Genomic DNA, 27532 nt, shown 5'->3' on the forward strand with positions numbered 1-27532 from the left:
TTAAATGAGCACATAAACACATTTCCACCTATCAGGAACATAATAAACGGACATATTATGACTTTTATTTTGCTACATTTCACGTAAAAAAAATACTTAAAAATTCACAATTTATTAATTCAACAGCCCCTGACACCACTGTTTGTTTGTGAATAATAAATAAAGACTTTATAAATATATTTACTAAATGAATTTTGACTCTTTCTATGTAACTCTAACAAAAAAAAGTGCAAATTGTAAATACTGTAAACAGTTTTAGTCACATTACATGAAATAAAAATAACCTACAATTATATTTTGACAAATTAGTGTAAAAAACACAGCTTTAACCAACTGTTCATTAACCATTAATCATATTTAATTCCAAACATGTACATCTCTTACATGGAAAATTTACATTAATATCACGTTAATGGATCATTTCACACAAAACATGAAGCTTGATTAAAACAAATAAAAACAACCTGTGTATAGTAAACACACAATTACAACGAACATGAGGCAGCAACCATCAATGAAATATAAGGACACATGTGTAAAGCTACTGTATAATGATATGAGACACGTCAAGCTTATAATATTACACATGAAAACACCATAATATCATCTGCCATTAAAGCCTTCACATAAATAGGCACTTGTGCAACAAAATTGAATGCTGTTTGTGCTAAGAATGCTAGTCAACATTTAGACAGCATATGGCTTATATAGATACACATTTTAATCAGCTGATTGATACTTGGCTGTGTTTAAACTTAAGGCACGTTCACACCAAGAACGATGACTTTAACAACAACTGTATTAGCATATCGTTAGCGCGCGCTGAAGTTTTGTCGTCTGTCGCTTTAAATGCTTGTGCGCTTCAGAGCAGAATGGATTCTGATTGGCTGTCAATGTTTTTATCGCTCTGAAAGTGATTCTAGCGATATGTTATTGACTACTTGCACGTGGCCGCCATGTTGGATTTCTTTTAAATTTAAAATGATTATTATAACTATCTTTATCGCTATAGTTATCACTCTTGGTGTGAGTGGGCCTTATTCATGAAATGCAAGCAAAACTAATTTCAGTAGCCTAAATTATTCATAAAAACAGGTTATGAACCATTTGCACAGACATTTTGTAAGGCTATTCTTTGTAAATCTGCTTCGGAACAATGTGTAAAGTAAAAGTTCTACATAAATATATAGAAAAATTAAACTGAACAAATTCGCTTTGCTAGTGTTTCTTGAATAAAGGCCCGCTTACAGTCATTCTCCTAAAATAAATAAAAAACTATACCCTTTTTAATTCACCTCCTGTCCAGAAAAAGCTTAAGAACATTAAAATAACTACTGGAGGACAAAATCTTGAAATAGTTCCCACTTTCCACCAAGTGTTTTGCTCTTCATGTTGATTATGAGGTACAGTATTATATTATTAGCTTTGTTTGTTAGCATGTGTGTGTTTCCTCTCTCATCAATAACGCTCAAATGCAGATGATGTCCATTAATAAGGCACATTTTTTCCCTGAGACTGTATAAATATTTCCCAAGCACACACAATGTGAGATCGTTACATGAAACCTAAAAATGAAGGTTTGCTCTGTTAAGCTTAACATCATGTTTGGCTTTTCTACACATCAATTGCACTCAAATTAAAGAGGAATATTATTTGTCTTCAATAACAGATTTAGTTGTTTGCTTAGACTTATCCTCTTTCCTTTCTCTTAAAATAGTCAGATGGTGTGAAAAATCTGGGATGTTTTCCTGAGGAGGGTTGTTTAAAGCTGAAGCCTTTGAGTAACAGAACTGATCGAGGGTATTTCATCTTATTCTGAAGGACAGTTAAAACTGATGCTGTATGACAACAAGCTCATTGAGTCTCTGATCTTGGACCAGCTTGGATCAGTCATGAAACCCAGATCAGCTCTGTTGCTCTGAAACATCTGAGGCACTTCCTCTGGTTTACATTTTGATGGTGGAGTAAAGCTCATCGATCTGTTTCCTGAAGTAGTTCCTGAGATCGGCACGTTTGGCTTTAAGGGTGGGCGTCAGGAGGCCATTTTGGATGGAAAACATCTCAGTGTGTAGAGCAATGTCTTTCACCTGAAAGTGAAGATGATGGAAAAACGTTTATTGTTTATTACATCATTTATTTATACACTGATGGTCAAAAGTTTGAAATAGTATTTAAGATTTTTAAAAGTCTCTTCTGCTCACCAAGGCTGCATTTATTTGATGAAAAATATAGTAAAAACAGTAATATTGTGAAATATTTTTACAATTTAAAATATGTTTTCTATGTGAATATGTGTTAAAAAGTAATTTATTCCTGTGATTAAAGCTGAATTTTCAGCATCATTACTCCAGTCTTCAGTGTCACATGATCCTTCAGAAATCATTCTAATATGATGATTTGCTGCTCAAGAAACATTTATGATTATTAGCAATGTTTAAAACAATTGTGCTGCTTCATATTTTTGTGTAAACTGAGATACATTACAATTTAAAGGTTTGAGGTAATTAAGATCTGTTAAAAAACAGAAATTAATACTTTTATTATGCATTAAAACCTGTATATCTGTTGGATTCCTGTGTCCGTTTGGACCCAGTGGAACATAAGCTTATAAAACAGTCATAACTTAGTATTTTTCAACTAAAACCATATTGTATTTGTTCACTAACTTCTCATTAAAAAGTTCTGAATGTTGCCATGTTTTTACCATGCTACTACTTCTTTCACCCTCTTTTTATTAATTAAAACATTGAGAAATTCTTTAAAATTTAAAATGTTACAAGAACAACAGCGAAAATCAGTGTGATGCAAGAAAATATATATTTTTATCAACATCTAGGAGGAAATTTTATTTGAATATATTATTATATGAAATTTATAAGAACATATAATATGAGAATTATCAGTATGAACTCCACTGACTTCAATGGATTCCTTTAAACTTATAACTGCTCAGTCTAAATTTATGAAAACTACACATTCTTTTTCTAACAAAACAACATCAGTATTACTCTCAAATGTTTTTAACACAACATATATTTATTTTACTTGGATAAAGTTTTACTTTCAGATGAAAAAAATGATGATAAACAGCCTGAATCTCTTTTTGATGCTGCAATGGTTCATCAGTAGGTGGCAGCAGAGTGAAATATGGACTTCTTTTTCGAACCCTCTTTCCTTTTTCAAATTTAGATTATTTGGTCTATGAATTTTTGAACTACAAAAACACATTAATTTTTAGCATTTTTATCATGTAAAGAAAAAAAAAGCATAATTTCACGTATAAAGTAAACAGTTTACTTTCAGGTCAAAACAGACCTGAACACAAAAGGTATAACAATTTAGTTTTAAATGGTTATATCTCTTACATGTTTTTATTAAAAAAAAATCTAAAAAAAAAAGATGTATGTGTATTTTGACAGTCTTAACAAATATCCAAAGTTTCATTTTCGTACTAAAAACTATGTATTAAAAAAAAAAATCTATGTACTGTACCTCTTCTGACCCGAATGCATTAGAAGGGTTAAAATGATTCAAGTGACAGTAAAGACATTTATAATGTTACTAAATATTCTATTTCAAATAGAAATGCTGTTCTTTTCAACTTTGAATTTATCAAAGAATCCTGAACAAATTTGAATTTCATATAAATATGAAGCAGCACAACTGTTTTCAACATTGATAATAATCATAAATGTTTCTTGAGCATCAAATCATCATATTAGAATGATTTCTGAAGGATCATGTGACACTGAAGACTGGAGTAATGATGCTGAAAATTCAGCTTTGATCACAGGAATAAATTACATTTTACTTTATATTCACATAGAAAACAGCTATTTTAAATTGTAATAATATTTCACTGTTTTTTACTGTATTTTCATCAAATAAATGCGGTCTTGGTGAGCAGAAGAGACTCTTTCAAAAACATTAATATTCCAAACTTTATACACTTCAAGACGAAACTCACCTGTTCAAAAGACTTCAAGCCACTTTCTTTACCCAATTTCACAATGTCCTCCAGTATAGCTTTCTTTACCTCCTGAAAACATAGGAAACACTTTTATTTATTTATTAACAGTTTATGGAGAAATTAGATACTATAATTTTGTTCAATACCCAAATATACCAATGCATACAACTTTCTGAAAAGCAAACAAAATGCAAACGGTCACATGTGCGAGATCTGTCCGTTTACTACCTTATTTTTGCACAGTTCTTCATATGAGCCCTCTATGCCTCTCTTCTTGGCCCAGCCGGGCAGATAGTCTGGATCAGGCACAATGATGGCCACCAGACAGGCCTGGAGAGAGCGAGAGGGGAGAGCAAGGAATAATAAACACTCATTTCACTATCATGCCTCTATCTGAGCGTTATTGTCTCTCTCGTCACCTGCAGACTGTCTCCATGTACGAAGGCCTGCGACACAGCTTCACTCCTGATGTAGATGTTCTCGATCTTCTCTGGAGCGATGTATTCTCCCTGAGCCAGCTTGAAAATGTGCTTCTTACGGTCCACGATCTTCAGAGTGCCATTCTGCAATAAACACGGCTGCTTGTTTGACTGTGTATGTGCAGATTTATGTGCACTTTCTGTCTTCATACAATATAAACACTGCATATCCAAGATTCAATTTGGATTCTTTTAATAGTGTTTAAAAACTTTTAATTAAAAGGAACTAATCAAAATATTTGCTTGATAAATGGCAGATTTTACCTGAATTTGGTCTGTTCTGCTAAAAGGACCAGTAGCTAAACAGTTATTTGGCAAATATCAGCATTCATTATACACTATTTTAGAACATTAGTACCTAGAATTGAAAATGATTGGGTGTTTTTGTTTTAAACACAAAGTTTGGGGTCAGTAAGATTTTCTTCAAAGAAATTCGTAGAAATATGAAGCAGCAAAACTGGTTTCAACATTGATAATAATCAGAAATGTTTCTTGAGTAAATCATCATATTAGAATGATTTCTGAAGGATCATGTGACACTGAAGACTGGAGTAATGATGCTGAAAATTCAGCTTTGATCACAGGAATAAATTACACTTTACTATATATTCACATAGAAAACAGCTATTTTAAATTGTAATAATATTTCACTGTTTTTCCTGTATTTTTCTTCAAATAAATGCAGCCTTGGTGAGCAGAAGAGACTCTCCAAAACATTAGAAAAATCTTATTGACCCCAAACTTTTGTACGTTACTGTATATTCTACAAGTAAGTCATTTTATTAGCTGCATCATGCTTTATGCTTTATTATTATTATTATTATTATTATTATAATGCACCAAAGTAGTGGATCTAAATTCATTTTCCAAATCAGAATAAAATGTGCTTGTAAACACATAATGAAGGTCATCTATTAAACATGTCTCACCGGAAGCCACCGGCCGATGTCTCCTGTGTGAACCCAACCTCCTTCATCAAGAGCTTCCTTTGTCTTCTCCGGATCTTTCAAATATCCCTTAAAAACATTAGGACCCCTCACACACACCTGCCAGAAAACAACAAAACAACCTGTCAAATGTGTGAAAGAACACACACCCACACACCAAGGTTATTATAGTTATTTAGTTTAAAGTGCCCCATTATGCTATTTTAAAGCTCCTAATGTTGTTTTGGAGTCTCCTACAACAGGTTTACATTCATCCAAGGTCAAAAAACACTTTAATTTTCTCATAATATCCATTACAGCATCAGCTCCTTTCTCACAGTGTTTGAAATGGATCGTTCAGAGATTCAGATGGCCTGGTCTGTTGTAATTAGTCATAAACAAAACGGTCATTACCATATCTGAACCTCAGCTCTTCCTCAGCGCCCGATATGAACAGTAACGATGGTGTCGGTTTTACCGTATCAATCTCATCAATGTGGATTTGCTTTGGCAGCAGAAAACAGCGTCTTCTCGACATGAACAACACGAACCAAACTCAGATACAAAGTCTCAGATACAACTACAGTGTTTGAGGGCGGGGCAAAGCAGACGCTCTTCAGCCAATTAAGACCAGAGGCTGGCATTATGCAAATTAGTTACAAACCTACATAGGTTCAGCAGGAAGTGAGACTGGAATTACTGACGACTCGTTTCAGTGGTTCAGAATTAATTCTTTCTTTTAGGAATCAATAACTCCATTTACTTTGATCTTTGAAACTTTGCAGACCTTTTACATTCACATCTATATTACACACTACATGAAGGGAAATATCCAAAAAAGCATAGTAGGGGCACTTTAAATTGAAGTACTAAAACGAAATAAGCTAAAAATAAAAATGAGATATAAAAAAACGAATAAAAAGGACAAAAACACATGAGAAAATTATTAAAACAAACTAAAATTAAAGTGAAAACTTTAATTAAAGTTTAAATTTAAATTAAAACTGTAGGAGGAGGAGTTAAAGTACAAGGCCAGAAAATGGCAAAAACTGCACAAAAATTGCAGATGTAATTCAAAATGGCTTCACTCCAAGACACTTTTTTGTAGGTACTGGGACATTACATGTATGTACCGAATTTCGTACACATACGTGAAACGTAGCAGGAGGGGCGCTTCGTAGAAATTTTGTATGTGGCGCTATCGAGCCATTTTTCCACACCTAATTCTGAAACCCACATCAGATGTGCATTTTTGTCAGTTCTGACGCATGCGCAAAGTTTTCGAGCATGTTTAGGCCCTCAAAAATGCAATTCATGGAGAAGAAGAAGAAGAAACGGAGCAATTTCAATAATGCCCTCACACCATCGGTGCTCAGGCCCGAAATATGAACAAAAACTATAATAGTTTATTAATGATAACACTGACACACACACACCTCTCCCTCGCCGTTAGCAGCAAAATAGTTCATCTCTGCCACATCCACCAGTTTCAAGTCATTACAGGGCAGAGGAGCTCCAACATGACCTGCAACGACACCATGAAACAGTCAACATAAACATGCTAGCGTGTGAGAGCACATGCATCAATGTGTGTGTGTGTGTGTGTGTGTGATTGTGTTACCTGCAATCCAGTCTCCTGGTATTGTAGTTGTGCTGCCGGCGGTGCATTCAGTCTGTCCGTATCCTTCATAAAACTGCAAGGAGACAACATTTACTTCACAACAATGTGGTAAAATGTGTGTAAATGTGTGTTCAAGAGTTAAAACTGCACCTGGCAGCCCAACGCAGCGCGCAGGAAGGTGAGAACAGGTGCTGAAATAGGTGCGGCTCCAGTCACCATCATTCGCACGCAACCGCCGACACTGGCCTACAGGGGGCAGCAGAGACTGATCACTACACTGAACATACAAAAACAAGTGTCTCTAATATAGATTTGAGCAGCAAGCAGGTCAGTAATCACCTGGACTTTCTTGAAGATGATCTTGTCCCATATACTGTCTCTCCTCATGATTCCGCTCATCATCTCGGCCTCTTTCCTCTTGAAGGCAAACTCCAGTATGCGTCTCTTCAGGGGACTGTTGGCCTGTCCGTAGATCTGCAGGAGGGTTTCACTACATTACTACTGCACTACACACTCTAACACATGGATGAGGTGAAAGATCACAGATCATACAGTGAGTTGCTGGGAATGGTTATGACATGCTTTGCTCAGGCATGCTATTCGCTAAAGACAAAACAATTACTATGCAATACCACCACTACTACTACTACTAATAATAATAATAATAATAAATTATATTTTTTTGTTATTTTAATTATAAAAAGTAAACAAATCAATAAAGAAATATTACTATTTTAATAATACCATGTACTGTAAAATAATAAATGAGTATTTAATGATAGTGATTATTTTAATTATTATTCAAAATAATATTTTTATTTACTTATTTTAATTATAGAAAATTAAAACAAAGAAATATATAATTATTGTAATAATACTATTGCACTGTGAAATAAAAATGAGTATTTAATCATAATATTAATCTATATTTTATTATTATTTTAATTTTAATAATATTAAATAATAATTACAATAATAAATCATTATTATATAATTATTATTCAAAATTATATTATTATTTTAATTATAAAATAAACGAATCAATAAAGAAATATATTGCTATTGTAATAATAAAATTTTACTGTAAAATAAATATGAGTATTTAACCATAATAATAATCTATATTTTATAATAATTATATATTTTATTATTATTTTAATTATAAATTAAACGAATCAATAAAGATATATATTACTATTGTAATAATACAATTTTACTGTAAAATAAAAATGAGTATTAAATAATATATAAATATTAATAATTATAAAAATAAAATATATAAATATATATTATATATAATCTATATATAAATAGTATATATAGTATTTAACCACAATAATAATCTATATTTTATAATAATCATATATTTTATTATTATTTTAATTATAAAATTAAGCAAATCAATAAAGAAATATATTACTATTTTAATAATACTATTGTACTGTAAAATAAAAATGAGTATTAAATAATATATAAATATTAATAATTATAAAAATAAAATATATAAATAATATATAAATAATATTACTTATAATCTATATATAAATATTATATTAAATATTATATAGTATCATTTTTATTTTAATTCTAAAAATTAAACAAATCAATAAAGAAATGTATTACTATTGCAATAATACTATTGTACTGTGAAAATAAAAAATAGCATTTAATAATAATAATATTAATACATTTTCCAGAACAACAATAACATTTCTTTGCCTTCAAATGTTAAACTACAGAGCTTTTATTTTGGTGGGAAACCGTAGGGAGGGAGTGTGTGTTGCGTTTTCTAATGCATGTTATGCGCGATCCAAACTCACAGCACTTTCAGAGTTTGCTGAAACACGTGCACTTTAAATGTGTCTGAAAACACGTGGGTCATACTTCTGGCAAGAAAATATGGAAATCACTATAAATATGTAAAAATGTTTCCTGCAGCAAGTTTAATCTAGTCTCTCTGATCACTCGCAGGATCACAGGCTCCTCCAGGTCACACACATGAAGACTGCATCTGTATGCCCACCTTGTCAAACATGCGGTTCAGCAGACGAGGAACCACAGGGAATATGGTGGGCTTCAAGGTCGTGAGGTCATCCATCAAAATACGAATGTCACCCTGGAAAAATCCGATCCGTCCGCCGTGCAACAGAATCGCACCCTGTGGAAACAGCATCGTGTCACAAGCAATGCACCCTTTTATATATCCTAAATAAAGCATTTATTGAAGAAGTACCTGTACGACTCTCTCAAACATGTGCGCCAGGGGCAGGTAGGAGATGTGCGAGTCCAGAGGGCTCATAGGGCAAGAGGACTGGAAGACAGAAGTGAAAACAACAGTGAACAAGCCGATCAGCTGATGCTTTTATCCTAAATATTCTGAAACAGTAACATATCACAGGTCCAGTCACTCATTTATTTGCAAAAACCAAGAAATGGTCGTCCATGGAGGATCATTTCTTGGTTCTTGCAAATAAATGATTACATTTAATTGTAAAATAAATTATTAAATAATAATAAAAAAATAAAAAAAAACTTGGGTGGGTCAACTATCATGAAAATACATAATATAATATAATATAATAAAATAATATTTGTTTAATATTTTGAATTTTTATTTGCATATTTTCTGTTTTCATTTTAATTTTAAAGTTATAGTAATTTTTCTTTTCATTTTTAAGTTTTTTTTTTTTTAAAATGTCTATAGTTTTTATACATTTTTATTTTTAGTTGTTTTAGTACTTCAACTACATTTTTATATTTTATTTAATTTTCAGTTAACATTTATTTTATGTCATAAATAAATGCATTTATTTATAAATAAATAAATATGGTTTTAGTTTAGGGACTTCCTGATAACTTTTTTGGTCAAACTTTTCAGGTTTTTAGCTAAAATGTGATTAAAAAAGACTGTTTGCTTGACAAATGCATGTCAGGTTTTGTGATTACAGGGCTGTTATATGAGACAGTACCTGTGTGACTTGGATGAAGGCAGAAAGGTTTGACACTATGTTCTTGTGGGTGAGCATCGCACCTTTAGGGTTTCCTATGAGAACCGGGTCACCGGGACAACAATTAATTATACAGTTCAGCTTATAAAAACATCCAAATCCCAACTGGCCAATCAGAATCAAGCAATAAACAAACAAACAAAAACATGATGCAAACATCATCATACCTGTGGTTCCACTTGTAAAACAAATAATAGCCAAATCATCAGGCTGAGGCGGCTGCAAATACAGTATACAGGGGATTCAGTTAATATAGAGAAGTATAGCAAAAGAAAAAAGCAATATGCACTGACAACTGAAAAAGAAACTACAGCACTAACCGCAGGACGCTGTCGATGAGCCTTGCCGATATTCTGTAAGTGGAAGAGAAACTTGTTTAAGTGAATGAAGGAGACAGAGGAAGTTCAGTGAAAGAGGAAGAGACTGCACACGTGAATGAGGTTTCTGTTCGCGGTGAATACACGCGGAGGAAATACAGACTGACAGCAACCAAACATGAGCACAGCTAATGCATCTCGCTCAGGAAAACATAAGAACATCAAAACTCAGAAAAATTAAGTGTAAATCAGGGTTTCCCACACTGGAGTTCACAAACTGCAAGGATGTTTAATAATTAAGTAATAAAATGTACAATTAAAATAAACAATCAAAATAAAACTAACTATATACATACATATATATATATATATATATATATATGGAAAAAAAATATATTTTAAAATATATTCAAGTAGAAAACAATTTTAAACTGCATTAATATTGTAATATTTCACAATTTACACACACACACACACATATATATATATTATGTTTTTTAATATTATTTATTTTAATTGTACATTTCATTATTTAATTATATATATATATATATATATATATGTGTGTGTGTGTGTGTGTTGTTAAATTATTGAAATATTAACTTAAAATCTCAAGTAAACATTTTAAATCAAAAGGTTGGTTTAAGGAAAAATTTTGCAACACGTTTCAAGAACAACTATTGAAAGAAAGTTGCTTAAAACTGCAGTGTCAGACACATTTCAGCTGAACAAATATCAAACCAATGTCAAATGTTCTGCCATGTAATCATGGCTAATTGCTTAATTAAAACATTCATTAAAAATGTGACATCAAAATATTCCTGAAACACTAACCAAAAAAAAAAAAACTGGTATTAGCATGTGTTTTTGGACATAGTACTATGGTATTCCTGGTACCATGCAAATATCATGGCACATGAATACGATAATCATGCATATGATAATCAATCATCCAAAATCCATCAGCAGCTGTTTTTTTATCCAAAGTTTCGAATTTGACTTTTAGAATATTGCATAAAACTTTTAAACCAAATCGTTCTGATGACAGACTCTGACTCAGGCGTTTCAGAACCACCAATCGACTGTGATGTGATTGGTCCGCTGGTTAGTCCACTTAACCAATCACAGCCTCTGTGTTGTTGTGCATCAAGGAATTAATTCAGTAAATGTGTTTCCATCATAGTTTATGCTCATCTTATCAGATAAAAAAAAAAATTATGTGCCTCAATTGAGAGCACACATTTTTAGAATGTATGTGCATATTGACATTTTTTATGCAAGATCCCAAAATTTAAATAAAAATAGATGGAAATATATCTGTTGTAACATGGTAAGTAAGTTACGCTGTTTCATGGAATTTCTATAAATAGCAGTTTAAGTGTCACAGCGTTCTGAGGGCAAACAATCCGTACTGCAGGTCACCCAGTTACCACAGCTGATCCGTCCCGGGGTCATGGCAAGACAAACAAATACCAGCAGACGCAAACACACGCATCGATCTCACTCAGTGGGGTTATGTAAAGATTTGAGCAGACAGTCTGCGGTTTATTCACCTCTGCGTCTTTCAGACTGATGATGTCGATGCCGCACCGTTGTCCTCGGCTCACCAAATCAGCGTCGAAGTCTTCCACGAGGATCAGGGTTTTGAGCGAGTGCTGTGTGCCGGAAACACAGTCCATCAGCAGCCTGGCCTTCTCGGCTACGTCACATACGACTGTAGAGATACAGGCTGCAAAGCACACACAAATACATGAAGCAAAACAGACAAACACTTAATGTCAGGAGCCTATTAATGATCCTATCAAACACCACTGAAAAGACAACAGGGACACCCTGTGCGACACATGTATCTGCATGCATACAAATCAAAATTGAATGACTCCATTTCAAGATAAAACCGCATGAGAAATTGACGTACTTTTGTCGAGGATGTAGCCTATCGCTTCTGTGCCCAAGGTGTCGTACAGAGGAACTGATACCAGAGAGTATGTGTAGCAGGCCAGCTCTGAAATCGTCCACTGGGGAAAGATTTCTGACATTAGCCACAAAATATTCACAATCTCTCAAGAAAGATGATAAATGGCACAGTCCGTGTGAAGAGTGTTGAAGGAAAGAAAACACACAGATGATTTTAGTGTAATCTGCCCAAATAACGCAGAAACTCAAGGAGTTTTTAATATTGTCATTTCAATTTGAAATTAAAGATTAATTTTTTGCAACATTAGCACTGCCAAACTGAATAATTAATTATAATTAATATAATTAAATAATAAATAAATAACAATTAATATGTATTAATTATTATTAATAATATATATTATTAATTAATTACTAATTAATAATATATATAATTATTTAAAAAATAAAAAGAAAAATATTTATTATTTATTAATAATATACAGTATATTGTTAATTATTATTAATATATATAATCAAAATAAATAATAATTTATTTAAAATAAATACAAATAAAAATATTTGTTAATTGTCATTAATATATATATATATATATATATATATATATATATATATATTAAATAAATTTAAAAATAAATAATAAATTATTTAAAAAATAAATACAAAATAATAAACAATTAATACGTTTTAATAGTCCAATAAATAATACGTTTTCAAACAGGTTTTTTGAACTTCCTTCTGCCATTGGTCAGACAAAGACTCAAACTCATGCTACTCAATAGAAAAAAGTACTTTTATATGGAAAAAAATTACACACTTGACCTTTAAATATGTTTTTTAGAATTTAAGTTGAATTACATCATTGGTTTAAATCTGGTCATAATCTAAACACACTGTATGTGAAAAATCATTTATCAACTTTTTTTTGTAACATCAACTTAGAGTCACTTATGTTTGAGTTCCAGTTGATTATACTAATCTCTTTGTATTATTATTAACCTCAATTTTGTTTGTTTTAAGCAGGCATCCAGGTTACTTACTTTAAGTTAAACCAAAAACCATTTTTTACAGGGCACAAATGGGTAATAAATCACATGTCACAGCTCTGACCTCTGGCCTGTTCTGAGAGAAGATGCCGACATAGGGGTCTCCGTTTTTTGAGTGTCCTTTGTGTAGAAATGCTGATCCCAAATTCTCCGCTCGCTCAATCACCTGAGGAAGAGGAAATGACAAACAACACAACCAAAGAAAACAATTAGTTAAATTCAGTTCACTGTACACAAGAAGGGAGGAGAAAATAAAGCAAAAGATCAAAGAGTACCATAAATATGTTTAAATTCAATTCCAATTTAAAGAACTTAAAAATTTAGTTTTAGTTAATGATAATGGTGCATGCATACATTTATGCATTGATCAGCATTTATGCATGTATGCATTTGATCAGTTTATGCATTCCCTGGGAATCGCAGTATCATGTGCAGTTTAAAAAGAAACTAATCATCAGAGAAGCCAGGAATGTGCATTAAGTAAGGTGCAGGACAATGCTTCTGCAGTTAAACAGGTTCCCACAAGCCCTTTACACAACAGTCTGACCAGTGCAACCTTTACAACCACATCAACGATCTGCAAAACCTGCAATCAAGTGGTCTGAAATCCAAAACCAGCTTCTCTACAGGTGTGTGTCGGACGCTCTGAGTACATATGAGAGAGATTATGCATGTTGAAAGAACACAATGTCTCACTGTACGAGTCCTTCAAAGCAAAGGACGAATTACTTCACAGGTTTTACAGCATGTTGGATGTCAGTCCAGTAGGGACTGGAGTTATTATGTTGAGTTATTATGAAATGACCAGGTAACTTATTAACTTGAGAGCTAAGAGAAGAGTAAACGTGAACTATTATAAATTTCAGTGCTCAACAATAAAGATGTGAAAGACTTTCTGTTGTCACATTTTATATTAGTGATTTTATATCTTGCAAATGTAAACATTTGGTTTTCTGTGATGTACTGAATCTTGTGAATTCCTCTGGTCATTTTGGTCATTTTTGACTGAAAAAAATGTTATGTTTTTTTTTTTTTTAAGAATCTTTTACTTCATCTGAATGGTACAAAACTTGGTACAGGTTTTGGCACTTGCTGTGTGAACACATGATTCGAAAAGGTTAAATGGTCCTGAAAAAAATAGTCACACTTGTATCGTTCACGGTCAAAAAATGAGCACATTGGAAATGAATGGGAGATGAATTTCATCTAGTGGAAACGTCTGGTACTGCGCCCAAACAAAATCTTACTGGAAGCTCAATTTTTGAGATATCAACCTCAAATTTGGAGCACAACTTGTTTAGATTTATGGCTTTGATTTTAGAGTGAAACATTTTTTAGAAAACATATTTCATATAAAATTTTAAAATAGAATTTTTGTGCATTTTTTTAATGATAAACTTTAACTTCTATAACTTTTTTTTCTTTCACTTTAACTTTTTTCACTTTAGCAATAATCTGCCAAGTATCTTCTTTAAAAAAAAGAGACCAAATTTAGTCTGTGGTCTAAAGCATTCAAGATTTACCACAGTTTAAGTTGGAAATTTCATTTTCAGGTCTATGCTCAAAAAGTGCTTAACAGGTTGTTTCTTGATGGATGGATTATAACTACTGCATAAATATAATTTAGAACTATAAAAGCCCCTAAAAATACAAAATATTAAATAGAAAAAAATTATCGAACTAAAATTTAGTACATTCATTTAATTGAAATAATAAAAAATAAGTAATTTTTGACCATCACGTGCGAAGCACCAGTCACCTAGGTAAAATGACCTAACCTACATAAATTATGAACAAATTATTGTATGTCATCATTTCTAGCAAAAATGTGTTTCTGAATTTATAGCTGCTGTTGAGTTAAATTATGTATGAATATTTTTCAAGTATTATTGCATGGTATAATTTTAATAAATTATCAGCCTTCTAACTATTAATGAAAAGAAAAAAGCCCCTAATATGTGATGAGAAATATAAAATAAAACTCTTTCGAACACATAAATGTGATAGAATATTTGCCAAAATATAATATGTTAAAAAAAATAAAATGCATCAATTTTTGTACTGAGGTTAATGAAAATATCAGAAGCTCAAAAGCCACAGAAAAATTCTTGTCAGTCTAAATCACTAAGAGTTAAATAACTACAAAAGTGCACATCAATTACATGGATGCGCTAGTGTCGTCCTACCTCTGAGTATGAAAGCCAATCATACGGCTGCTTTGGTTTTCTGGATCCCAGACAGGGACCGTTTTCTGAAAGGGAAATATAAAGACATCACATACAGAGCACCATGTGTGACCATTTGCTGACAACTTTAACCATAGATTGATGTCACATTTCCTGGCAAAATGTAACTATATTCTTGCCCAGCTCTTTATACAAAAAAGTTGGATTGTTGATTTCTTGTATCGTTGCTAAATGCTATATGCTTCATACTATAAAGTATGAAGATATTAAGATATTATAAACATTAAAAAGGCCCTCTTATGTCCTTTTACGAAGTCTTGATGTTGTTTTTGTGCTCTACTAGAACAGGTTTTCCTGCTTTAATGTTGATTATTTTCCTCATATTCTCCATTGTTGCAGCTCCTCTCTTCCCAGTCTGTCAGTAACGCTCTGTTTAGTTCCTGTCTCTATGAAGCCCCTCCTTCTGAAAACCACAATGTGCTCTGATTGGTCGGCTGGAGCAGTGTGTTGTGATTGGTCATTCGGGAAATGTCCCGCCCCTTACCATAACTGCCAGTTTCAACACACTACTAACTAACTCAACCAGGCCCCGCCCCTTTATTCTGCGTATGATTTATTTAAATGAGGAATATTGTGAAGAAAACTCAAGACTACAATGACATTCTAAGTGAAGCTCGGTTTGCTTTGTTTGAAGTTGAAATAAAACCGAAAAGTACGTACTCGACTCCCTCAGGCCCCTGTGAAAGCACTCGTACATGGTCTTGGCATCTTCGTAGACATGGGTCAAGAGTGGGCCTCCGTTTAAAATGGCCGCTCGACGAGCAAACTCTCCACCCTGATTGACAAAAACAAACACAACTATTAGATACGCTTATATCAAATCTCTGATTGCAACAAGACAGGATTTGAGATCATCTCAATAGCGCGTTCACTTACCGGGAGCTCTACCGACTGCATGCGCAGGTCACAGGGCGGTTTGAGGGCTTTGGGTCTCGTGGCGTACCAGTACGCCGTGGCGGCGGTGAATGCGCCCATGCCGAGGAGTGTGTTGGTGGAGAGGCTGCGGAAATAATCCCTGACCTCGGACAGCTCAGGGATTCTCAGCTGCTTTAACAGCTCGTGTGCCTGCATGACTACAGCAAACCGTATCTGTGGAGGACAGTAGGGGTTATATTAAAACTACTGCAGTGATCGTTTTAGGTTAGTTTAACTGCATTGTCCATCCAGAAATTTCTTTGACACTGGTATCATACATATATACGTAAATACATTGTAAATACTTACACATTAACACAAACACAGAATTAAACAGAATTACACTACCCACATTATTCCTTGACACATTTCCAAACATCCCACAATAATATTAAAGTGCCCCATTATGCTATTTAAAAGCTCCTAATGTTGTTTTGGAGTCTCCTACAACAGGTTTACATGCATCCGAGGGTAAAAAACACTTAAATTTTCTCATAATATCCATTACTCTTTTCTCAAAGTGTCTGAAACGGTTTGTTCAAAGATTCGGTCTCTCTAAGCCCCGCCTCTCTGAGAGCTGCTCTGCTCTGATTGGTCAGATGGCCCAGTCTGTTGTGATTGGTCTGAAACCAAATGGCCATTACCATATATGGATTTTAGCTCTTCCTCAGCACTCGATACCAACAGTAACGATGGTGTCGGTTTTACCGTATCAATCTCATCAAAGTGGATTTGCTTTAGCAGCAGAAAACAGCGTCTGAACAACACAAACCAAACTCTTACAGTCTCAGATACAACTACAGTGATTGAGGGCGGGGAAAAGGAGACGTTTATTAAATGGTAAAGTATTTATACGTCATGCTAGTATTTGTTTTTAATTTATGTTGATGTCCATTTTAACACGTAATGAAAAACTAATGCAAATAATTATTGAAGATACTACAAAAAACTAAAAAAAAGTATTACAGAGTAATTGAGTTTTTGTCATGAAAATAATGTTGCAAGTTTTTTTGCAAGTTTATTTATATAGCACGTTTCATACACAACGGTAATTCAAAGAGCTTTACACAGAAAAGGAATTAAAATAAACATAAAATAACAATAAAAGCAGAGAATAAAATGATTAAATGGAAGTTATAAAAAGTATTAAAAGAATACAAAAAATAGATAAGATAAAGTGCAATGTCAAAACGCAAAAACATAAAATCCTATAAAATGCTTAATTTTCTTCATGCAAATATTGCGAATGCAAATATATTTAGATTTTTTTTTTTTATGAAAATCAAAGGAAATATGAGAAATATTAAAATACTCACTACCAAGACAATGTGAAAATGTGTGTTTGTCTGGCAGTTTGCTTATTTTCCTCCAATGGCTCATAAAAATCAGTTGTGTAACATCTGGCACATTATTGTGCTGTAAAATCCTGTCAAGTGTTTTGAAATATTGTGTTCTTGTCAAAACCCTTTGATTAAATCTTAGCAATCAATTTGTAATCAGAGTGAACTGTGACAGAAACACAGTCAGTGATGAAGGGTCAAACTCAATCAGCTATCAGATGTTGTGTAAAGTTGTGTAAATCTACTTCACCTGTAACTCAACTAACCTTCACAGCAGGCAGCATTAAACCTCACAAAACAGCACTTAGACCTACAACTAATGTTCACGAGGTGTTTCGCATTGACATTATTTTCATGACAAATAAGCACCTTTTCCCCAGATTTTCATTACTGCAAGGTTTTTCAAAGCTGCAAATAACATAAAAATTACTGGAGTACGTTTTACAAGAAAATATATTTCAGTCTTTCTACTTCAAAATTACATTTATACAAATACTTAAAAAAAAGTATTTGAAGTTTCTTTGTAATTGTTTGTGAAATTTACTAGCAATTTCTGAGAAAATTGAGAGTAAATTTCTGAGAATGTTTTCTGTGAAAATTGTTTCATAGTAAATCCTACACAGTGTTATTATTATAACTGAAACTAAAACTAAAACCATTAAAAAATAATAATAATAATAATAATAATTTTACTACTTAAAATACTTATTTTATTTCAGCTATCAAAATTTCCCATTTTCATTTAGTTTAATGATGTACAAAAATTAAAAGTGAAACTGAAATAAAAATTAATAAAAACCTACATACACATATTAAAAAATAAATAAATAAAAACTTATAAAAATGACAAAAAATACAAATACTAAAACTAACTGAAATTAAAATGAAAATGGAAAATATAAACAAAATTTAATTCAAAATATTAATAAATAATACATTTTAAGTTTTTTAGTTGGACAATTTATCACAGAAATTGAGGATCTGAATATTACGGAAGCTTGTTTCCGTCGGAATGAAAAATAAAATAAAATGTAATTGTGACTTTTTCCTCACAATTATGACTTTTTCTCGGAATTATGACTTTTTCCTCGGTATTGTGACATTTCCCCTCACAATTATGACTTTTTAATCACAATTTTGACCTTTTAAATCTCACAATTATGACTTTCTTCCCTCACAATTATGACTTTTTTCTCACAATAGTGACTTTTTCTCACAATTTTGACATTTTAAATCTCACAATTATGACTTTTTCTCACAATTATGACTTTTTCTTGCAATTGTGACTTTTTAATCTTGCAATTGTGACTTTTTAATCTTGCAATTTTGACTTTTCTTGCAATTTTGACTTTTCTTGCAATTTTGACTTTTCTTGCAATTTTGACTTCTTATCTCACAATTGACTTTTTTCTTGAGAAAAAAAGTCAAAATTGTGAGTTTATATGTTTTTTATCTTCAGAATTGGACTTTATAACTTGCAATTGCGAATTGTCAGAATTGCGATTTTATATCCGCCAATTCTGACTTTATAACTCGCAACTGTGAGAAAAAAAGTCAGAATTGTGTGACAAAAAGTTGCAATAATCTCTTAAATGGTTTTATTCCATAGAGGAAACAAGCTTCCATAGAATACTGAAGTGGTCCAACTAAACATCAACTATATAACTACAAGTTTCATTTGCAACAAGCTAACTCAGTTAGCAGCAGCAGCATTAGGTAAGAGACGGGCTGTGAGTCACCTTAGTCAGCTATGTGATTCATGTTAAACCTTGCGAGGACGCGCTACTCCTTTAACCTCTCACCCACTTCTATTCTTACTGCCCTGGGGCAAATCGTCCTGCCTTCGCTTAGACACAGACACAGCATGAAACCCTGTAAACTCGTGCATGACTACATACAAACAACACAGAGTTAAAGAGCTAAAGCACTACAAAACCATTCAATATGCTTTCATTCACAATCAGACAGAAAATACTAAATAATTCTTTGCGTTCTGTCAAAAGTAATACGGTTTCTTCAACCCCTCAGCACAGACAAAAACACATTTGACTTGAAAACTGTCCTTCATCACACAGTATAGCTGCTGACAGCAAAGTCAAACCATCTTAGCTAGGACCAACACAAAACACACACACACACTTCACCTGAGACTAGCAGAATAAGGTGCGTCCAAATGTGGGTACCGCTGTGTCTCCTCCACCCACAAAATCACTGCAGCAGGAAGGTGAAATGACCAGGTGAAGGTAACAACAGTTCAATCTGAACAATTACAGGTTGAGTTTATCTGCAACCGCGCGTCAGACGCCTTCCTGCTGCTTATTGGACGCACACTCTTAGAATCTGCTGTGTCAGCCAATCACAGAGCAGGAAGTCAAACATGCAACCTGACGAGATATGATTGTTATTGGGTCAATACTCAACAAGAAAGACATGCTGATTACATCAGGCTGACATTCTGTGATAAAAGACCATAGTTTGGGGTCAGTACAATTTATTTTTTGAAAGAAATTAATACTTTTATTCAGCGAGGACGCATTAAATTGCCCACAAGTGATTTACAAAAGATCTCTATTTCAAATAAATGCTGTTCTTTTGAACTTTCTGTTCATCAAATAATCTGAAATGTTTCTTAAAGCAGCAAATCGTCATATTAGAATGATTTCTGAAGGATCATGTGACACTGAAGACTGGAGTAATGATACTGAAAATTCAGCTTTGATCACAGAAATAAATTACAGTTTACTATATATCCACATAGAAAACAGTAATATATTATTGTTTTTAATTTAATTTTTTTTTAACAAATAAATCCAGCCTTGGTGATGAGCAAAAACATTAAAAAATCTTACAGACCCACAGTTTTTGAACAAAATTTAATGCCAAAAAATTGCTACATTTCTAAATATCAGCCGATTAATCTGCCTAGCTGATATATTGGTCAATCGCTGCCTGTGATAGCATCACACTTCTGTTCATTTATCGAACATTTCCTCATTATCTCATGGGTTTGGTGTCGACCCCGTCAAGAGGAGCTGATAAATACAAACACATCGTCTCATTCCACTGCTGTACAAACTTTCCAGGGCAAAGGTAACGTGACCACGGCCACGTCCTTTAAACTCCTGCTGTGACGGGGGCGGGTGAGACCAATGACAGACCCTCAGGCCGGTCACCCGATGGGGGCAGAAGAACCCCCTCCCAGACCAGTGCTGCTATTTAAAAACGGTGGCACAACAAATGGAAAACAGTGGCATAAGGTTGAGTGGAACAGATCCAGATATATTTAAGGCATGCAATTTATGACGGACACGTGACATCCACATGAGACTCAAGAACGAGTCAGCTTTCCACTGATTTGAGCTGTGATATGAAGGGTTTGTGGGTCACCCCAAAATCTTTTTCTTTCTTTTTTTTAATTTTGCATAAATAAACTGCAGGCTATTTTTACAACCATTAAAGAGTTAGTTCACCCAAAAATAAAAACACCCGTAAGACTTTCGTTCATCTTCAGAACACAAATGAAGATGTTTTTAATGAAATCTGAGCGACAGTCTACGCAACTACAACTTTCAAGCCCCAGAAAGGTAGTAAAGACGTCATTAAAGTAATCCGTGTGACTCCAGTGATTTAACCTCAATTTTATGAAGCGACGAGAGTGCTCTGCTTGCGCAAAATATTAATCTCTAACACGTGTTCACACGTCACATCGTTGGAGATTACTATTTTGTAAATAAAGTGGTAAATTATGATTTTTTGCACGTCACTTTATAAAATTGAGGTTGATCCACTGGTCACATGGATTACTTTAATGACGTCTTTACTACCTTTCTGGGGATTGAAAGTGGTATCTCTCAGATTTCATCAAAAATATCTTAATTTGTGTTCTGAAGATGAACGAAGGTCTTACGGGTGTGGAACGACATGAGGGTGAGTAATTAATGACAGAAATTTCATTTTTGGGTGAACTAACCCTTTAAGGTTAATCTCATTCAAATGCAAATTCCAACAAAATTCTTCTATCGTACACTACAGTGTATGTTTTACTTTTGGTTCCCATTATTTTTAAACGGTGATTCATTAGATGTTTACACTGCAAAAAATCATTTTCTTACTTAGAACTCAAACCGAAAACAAGATTATTTTGCTTACCCCATTGGCAGATTATTTTTGCTTGTTTTAAGTAAAAACTCACTTAATTTTGACTTATTTTTTCTGAAAACAAGACAATAATTTTTAGAAGATGATTCTTGATTTAAGAATTTTTAGATAGGCTATTTGGACTGGAAACAAGACAAAAAAATCTAAAAAAGAAAAGCATTTTTTTGCAGTGTATTGTATAATGTAATGTAATTTTTACTGTATAATTTTAAAAAAAAATAGCATAAAGGCAGTACAACAAATACTAACATTATATACACTACTGTTCAAAAGTTTGAGGTTGGTAAGATTTTTTAATGTTTTTGAAAGTCTCACAGCACTGTAAAAAAAAATTCAATCTATTTCGACTTAAAAATTGCAACCTTAAATTTTTAAGCAGAATCAACTTGGTTGTACAAGTCATTTCAACTTAAATTATATTAAATGACTTAAATTGAGTTGATTCTGCTTAATTTCTTTTTGAATGAGTTAAAGTAAAAACATAAGTTGCCATGACTTACTGATGATCATTTTTTTATTTGTTTGTTCAAACATACTGTAAAACTTGTGAGTAAAATTGTGAAATATTATTAGGTAATAAAATAGCTGTTTTCTATGTGAATATATAGTAAAGTGTAATTTATTCCTGTGATCAAAGCTGAATTTTCATCATTACTCCAGTCTTCAGTGTCACATGATCCTTCAGAAATCATTCTAACATGATGATTTGCTGCTCAAGAAACATTTATGATTATTATATATGCTGAAAACAGTTGTGCTGCTTCATATTTTTTCTTCATATATTATAAGGATTCTTTGATGAATAGAAAGTTCATTTGAAATAAATTTTTTTGTCACATTATAAATGTCACTTTTGATCAATTTAAAGGCATCATTGCTCAATAAAAGTGTTTGAAAAAAAACTTTGAAACATACTTTAACCACACTTTAAAGACTAAATAATATGCTCAATTGTCATGAAAATGGTCCAAAAATAAGCTGAAATTTTTTACGCAAAGCACAATTTCTTCTAGACTTCGGGTTGAAATATGACCCAGACATGCTCTTGACAGGTTTATTGCAATTCACCGCTCTAACATTCACACTAGATCTCATTTAGTCATTCATATAAGGAATGTTGACATAGTATCATGACATTGCATCACACGGTCATGTTCTGTCAAACAAGTTCACAATGACAAGTTCCAATGAGGCTGAACAAACACAAATGAGTCAGGAAGCGCTGACCTCTGCAATGACCATCAATAAATAAATATTGATCAATCAATCAGCAGATTTATCGTTCTATCAGTGATAAAACACATGCAGCTAAAAACCAGTCAAACTGAGAGCAGAAGTGGTTTCTTTGATCCAGTAAAATATCACCAATTGCATAATCGCAACACTGATGAGCCTGTTGCATCATAATAAACAATATTTAGGTTAAATCTGACAGGCAGTATCAGTCTGACCTTGTGATATCTTCATCTGTCACGTGTGTCTGATTGGGACAAAGGTTGAGTTTGTTGACAAAATATATCAAGCCATATAAACTTTTGACCTTCATACAAAATGCATGAATGGATACAACAATCAGCAGCATAGATTATTAATAAAGATGAACAGATGTGAGCTACAGGTAAACATTCACACGCTCAGACGCCAGTGAACTTTTGTCCTGCCTGTCAGGAGTCCGTTTCCAAAACTTCAGTTTCCACCTAACCTGTTCATTAGCAACACAATGGCCAAACTAAACAAGCTCTGCAAGAACATTAAAGTATGGAAGCTTGTTTCCACCACAGAATAAAAAAATGATAAGGGAAATTACAACATTTTATCTCGCAATTCAGACTTCATAACTCGCAATTCCTCATAATCGACTTTCTCACATTTCTAAGTTTATATCTTGCAATTCTGACTTTATTTCTTGCGATACCAAGTTTATATCTCATAATTGACTTTCTCAAGTTTCCACGTTTATATCTCACAATTCTGACTTTTTTTGTTGTGATTCTAAGTTTATATCTCACAATTCTGACATTATTTCTTCCTATTCCAAGTTTATATCTCATAATTGACTTTCTCACGTTTCCACGTTCACATCTCGCAATTCTGACTTTATTTCTTGCAATTCCAAGTTTACATCTCGTAATTGACTTTCTCGCGTTTCCACGTTTATATCTCGTAATTGATTGACTTTTTTTGTTGTGATTCTAAGTTTATATCTCACAATTCTGACATTATTTCTTCCTATTCCAAGTTTATATCTCATAATTGACTTTCTCACGTTTCCACGTTTATCTCTCGCAATTTTGACTTTATTTCTTCCAATTTGAAGTATAAATCTCATAACTGACTCAAGTTTTCATGTTTATCTCTCGCAATTTTTACTTTTTTGTTGTGATTCCAAATTTATATTTCATAATTGACTCTCACGTTTCCAAGTTTCTCGCAATTCTGACTTTATTTCTTGCAATTCCAAGTTTACATCTCGTAATTGACTTTCTCGCGTTTCCACATTTATATCTTGCAATTCTGACTTTATTTCTCGCGTTTCCACATTTATATCTCAAAGTTTTGACTTTTTTTGTTGTGATTCCAAGTTTATATCTCACAATTCTGACATTATTTCTTGCAATTCCAAGATTATATTTCATAATTGACTCTCACGTTACCAAGTTTCTCGCAATTCTGACTTTATTTCTTGAGATACCAAGTTTATATCTCGTAATTGATTGACTTTCTCACGTTTCCACGTTTATATATCGCAATTCTGACTTTATTTCTAGCAATTCCAAGTTTATTTCTCGTAATTGATTGACTTTCTCACGTTTCCACGTTTATATATCGCAATTCTGACTTTATTTCTAGCAATTCCAGGTTTATTTCTCGTAGTTGACTTTCTCGTTTTCAAGTTTATAATTCACAATTCTGACTTTATCTCAGAATTGTGAGATATAAAAATCACAATTAAAAAATAGCAACTTTTATCTAATAGTTCTGACTTTTTTGCAATTGTGAGTTTATCACAATTCAGACTTTTTTCTCAGAATTGCCAGTTTATAACTCGTAATTCTGACTTATTTTTCCCTCAGAATTTTTAATTCCATTATTTATTTTTTCTTCCATGGTAGAAACAAGCTTCCATACCAAAGTACCCATGAATCGCATTATCTTATACAGAAATAAAACGTTGCATAAACATGACGAAACCAACCATCTACACACCCACGATGAGGGCAAGAGACAGTCTGTAATTATAGTGTAACTACGGCTTCACAATGGTGGCAAATCTTAAAAACCGCAATGGAAAGTGAGATTCTCTTAAAGGTAAAATGCACTGGCTTCTTTCCAATGAACGCCTATTGTTTATTACTAAACCTTAATTTATGCACACAGGTGACTTCTGCAGGCAGGAGGGATGCTGGAAATGAAAACAATAAACAGAAACATGGCTGTTGCCATAGAACAAGGTCAAAAGGGACATGATGGATCTTATGCAAGACGACATTCAATAACAACCTCAATTAAAAAAGACTTTAAAACAGATTAATGATCAGTTTCTTAGCATCTATAATTCTAGCTTTGCTACACCACACGATTAACGCATTTAGAGGTCAGCAAGTTAAATTAAGAACTTGAGTCATAGTTTATAGTCGGACACATATGACACATGACGAGTAATTCACAAACCAGGAGTAGGATCTTTAATTATTAAACAGAGTCACGTCAGTCAGCATACAAGACATATGCTGCATAAGAAGCGTTTCCACACAATGTGCATTCGTTAAATTATAAAATGACCTTTCCTAACAGCAACAACAACAACTAAAGACTGAACTGCATTGCTCATTGAGTTCATAGTGTCATATTTCAGTTTCATACACATGTCCTTCTGCAGTTATCCATATGCATCATGGACACATCACAATGTTGCAAAACATGAAAACAAGGCTGCTATTATGCGACGCACTTCATTGTGTACAAAGATAAAAATGTTACATGTTAGAAATGCAAATAAACTTCAGACCGGCTCTACTGACCTGTATGAGACCGAGCTCTTCTGATAACCGCACATGCGTTTGTCTGACGGCGAGCGTTTACTACTCTTTCCGTTTTGTTTGGTCGCCAATCTCTCGACCAATCAGAGGCGCCGTACGAATAGAAAGACTGTTAGGAGGCCTCTGATTGGTCGGTTGTTTGACTCGCAGTAACCCGCGTTTACGGACTCGTTCACCTTTATACAGACTTTCACAAGCGGGAGCGCGCACAGATGTGACAGGCCAATATCATATCTATACTACAAGATATCAATAAATACATCTAAGATATATATATAATTGATCTGTATTGATGAGTTAATAAGTAAAATATTTCATATTTCCTACATGGGGAGGCTGATAAAGAAAGTTAAAGGGATAGCATCAGTTATGCATGATTATATTTTAATTTACTAAGGTTTGAAATGGATTTATTGATCATTATAGCAGCTAACCAATCATTCGTTAGAATGACGTGTGGATGCGACTGATTAAAATGGCGACAATTAGTTAAAATATGGTTGGACAGGATGATTATATCAACCTGTGAAAGTATTAAACAACCCAACCCAGGAACCTCCGATATAAAATGCTATTTTTCTTGTTAACAATGAATTTCAGCTTTCGTTAATAACAGTAACCAACAATATTACGCTATTATGGCAAAACGAGCGTTTACTTTTTTACTTTTTCATGTGCTGGATTCATTGCATCACTGTATTTACATTTGAAATAAATCTAATTTAAATAAATACATAAAACTAATTCTTAGAATACATCAAACATTTAAATAAAAAATAAATAAAGCTTATTCTTAGACTATTTAAAACATTTAAAGTCCCCCTGTAGTCAATTATTTTAATCCTTTAAAACTCATCTTTAATCACAAAAATTACATATTTAAAAGTTTTTTTCCTGTGAAAAAAATCTTAATGCCTTAAAATAGCTTGAATGTAACTACATCCTTGCTTCATTTAGTATACACGGATCTATGAATATGCTAATTAGCCCCGCCTCCACTCACTCGCACGAGCTCAGAGATCCACTCGGTCAACTTACTGAGGTAAACGCTGCACAATGGTATCGCTTTTTACAACGTTGGACACATAACGGTAATTAATATGATTAGCCTCTTGCTTGACTACATTATCAAACAGCTAATAATGTGTTGCTAATGTTACACAAACCATGTTCACATTCACGAGTCAGACAGCTGCCTTCTAACAATCAGTATCAGCTTTGAACAACTCAGAGCGTCAGTGGAGAAAGGCATATAGTTCATCATAACATCGTAATATTCATCATACACCCGCTATATTGCTAAATCTACCCAATTTTTCATATCAACAGAAAAAATATACCAGGGTAACCTTCTCTTGAGACTTCCTTGCAGGGTCAGTTAATGATATGCTAAAGCCCGCCAGCACGTTGATGTGATTGGTTACAAGGTAGTTGGTGACGTAACAAACACCAGCGATTTCAAACCGCGGGTTTGAGACTGTCTTTGGTTTACGGCAGCTTTAAAGAGAAAATACTCAGCAATGGTGCTGACTTATGAATTTGCACATGG

The 27532-nt window shown here is 33.1% G+C and overlaps 1 protein-coding gene across 2 annotated transcripts; it reads right to left on the reverse strand.

Moving 5' to 3' along the window:
* Positions 1-336: 336 nt before the first annotated feature.
* acsl1b (acyl-CoA synthetase long chain family member 1b) lies at positions 337-26112 on the reverse strand. Of its 2 annotated transcripts, none has more exons than XM_051860177.1 (21): positions 25966-26112; positions 16407-16619; positions 16191-16305; positions 15471-15535; positions 13349-13450; positions 12240-12339; positions 11875-12050; positions 10325-10357; positions 10172-10223; positions 9966-10039; positions 9230-9307; positions 9020-9154; positions 7336-7470; positions 7147-7242; positions 6997-7069; positions 6812-6900; positions 5379-5495; positions 4390-4533; positions 4199-4300; positions 3968-4039; positions 337-2087 (listed from the first exon to the last, which is right to left on the reverse strand). In XM_051860177.1, the coding sequence occupies exons 2-21, from the start codon at positions 16599-16601 to the stop codon at positions 1947-1949; spliced, it is 2094 nt and encodes a 697-aa protein (XP_051716137.1). In that variant the 5' UTR covers positions 16602-16619; positions 25966-26112; the 3' UTR covers positions 337-1946. The 2 variants fall into 2 exon arrangements, with proteins under 2 accessions (XP_051716137.1, XP_051716136.1); XM_051860176.1 differs by lacking the exon at positions 25966-26112 and adding an exon at positions 19930-20088.
* Between the last annotated feature and the right edge of the window lie 1420 nt (positions 26113-27532).

This window comes from Ctenopharyngodon idella, chromosome 14 (assembly GCF_019924925.1).
Source record: "Ctenopharyngodon idella isolate HZGC_01 chromosome 14, HZGC01, whole genome shotgun sequence".
Classification (NCBI taxonomy): domain Eukaryota; kingdom Metazoa; phylum Chordata; class Actinopteri; order Cypriniformes; family Xenocyprididae; genus Ctenopharyngodon; species Ctenopharyngodon idella.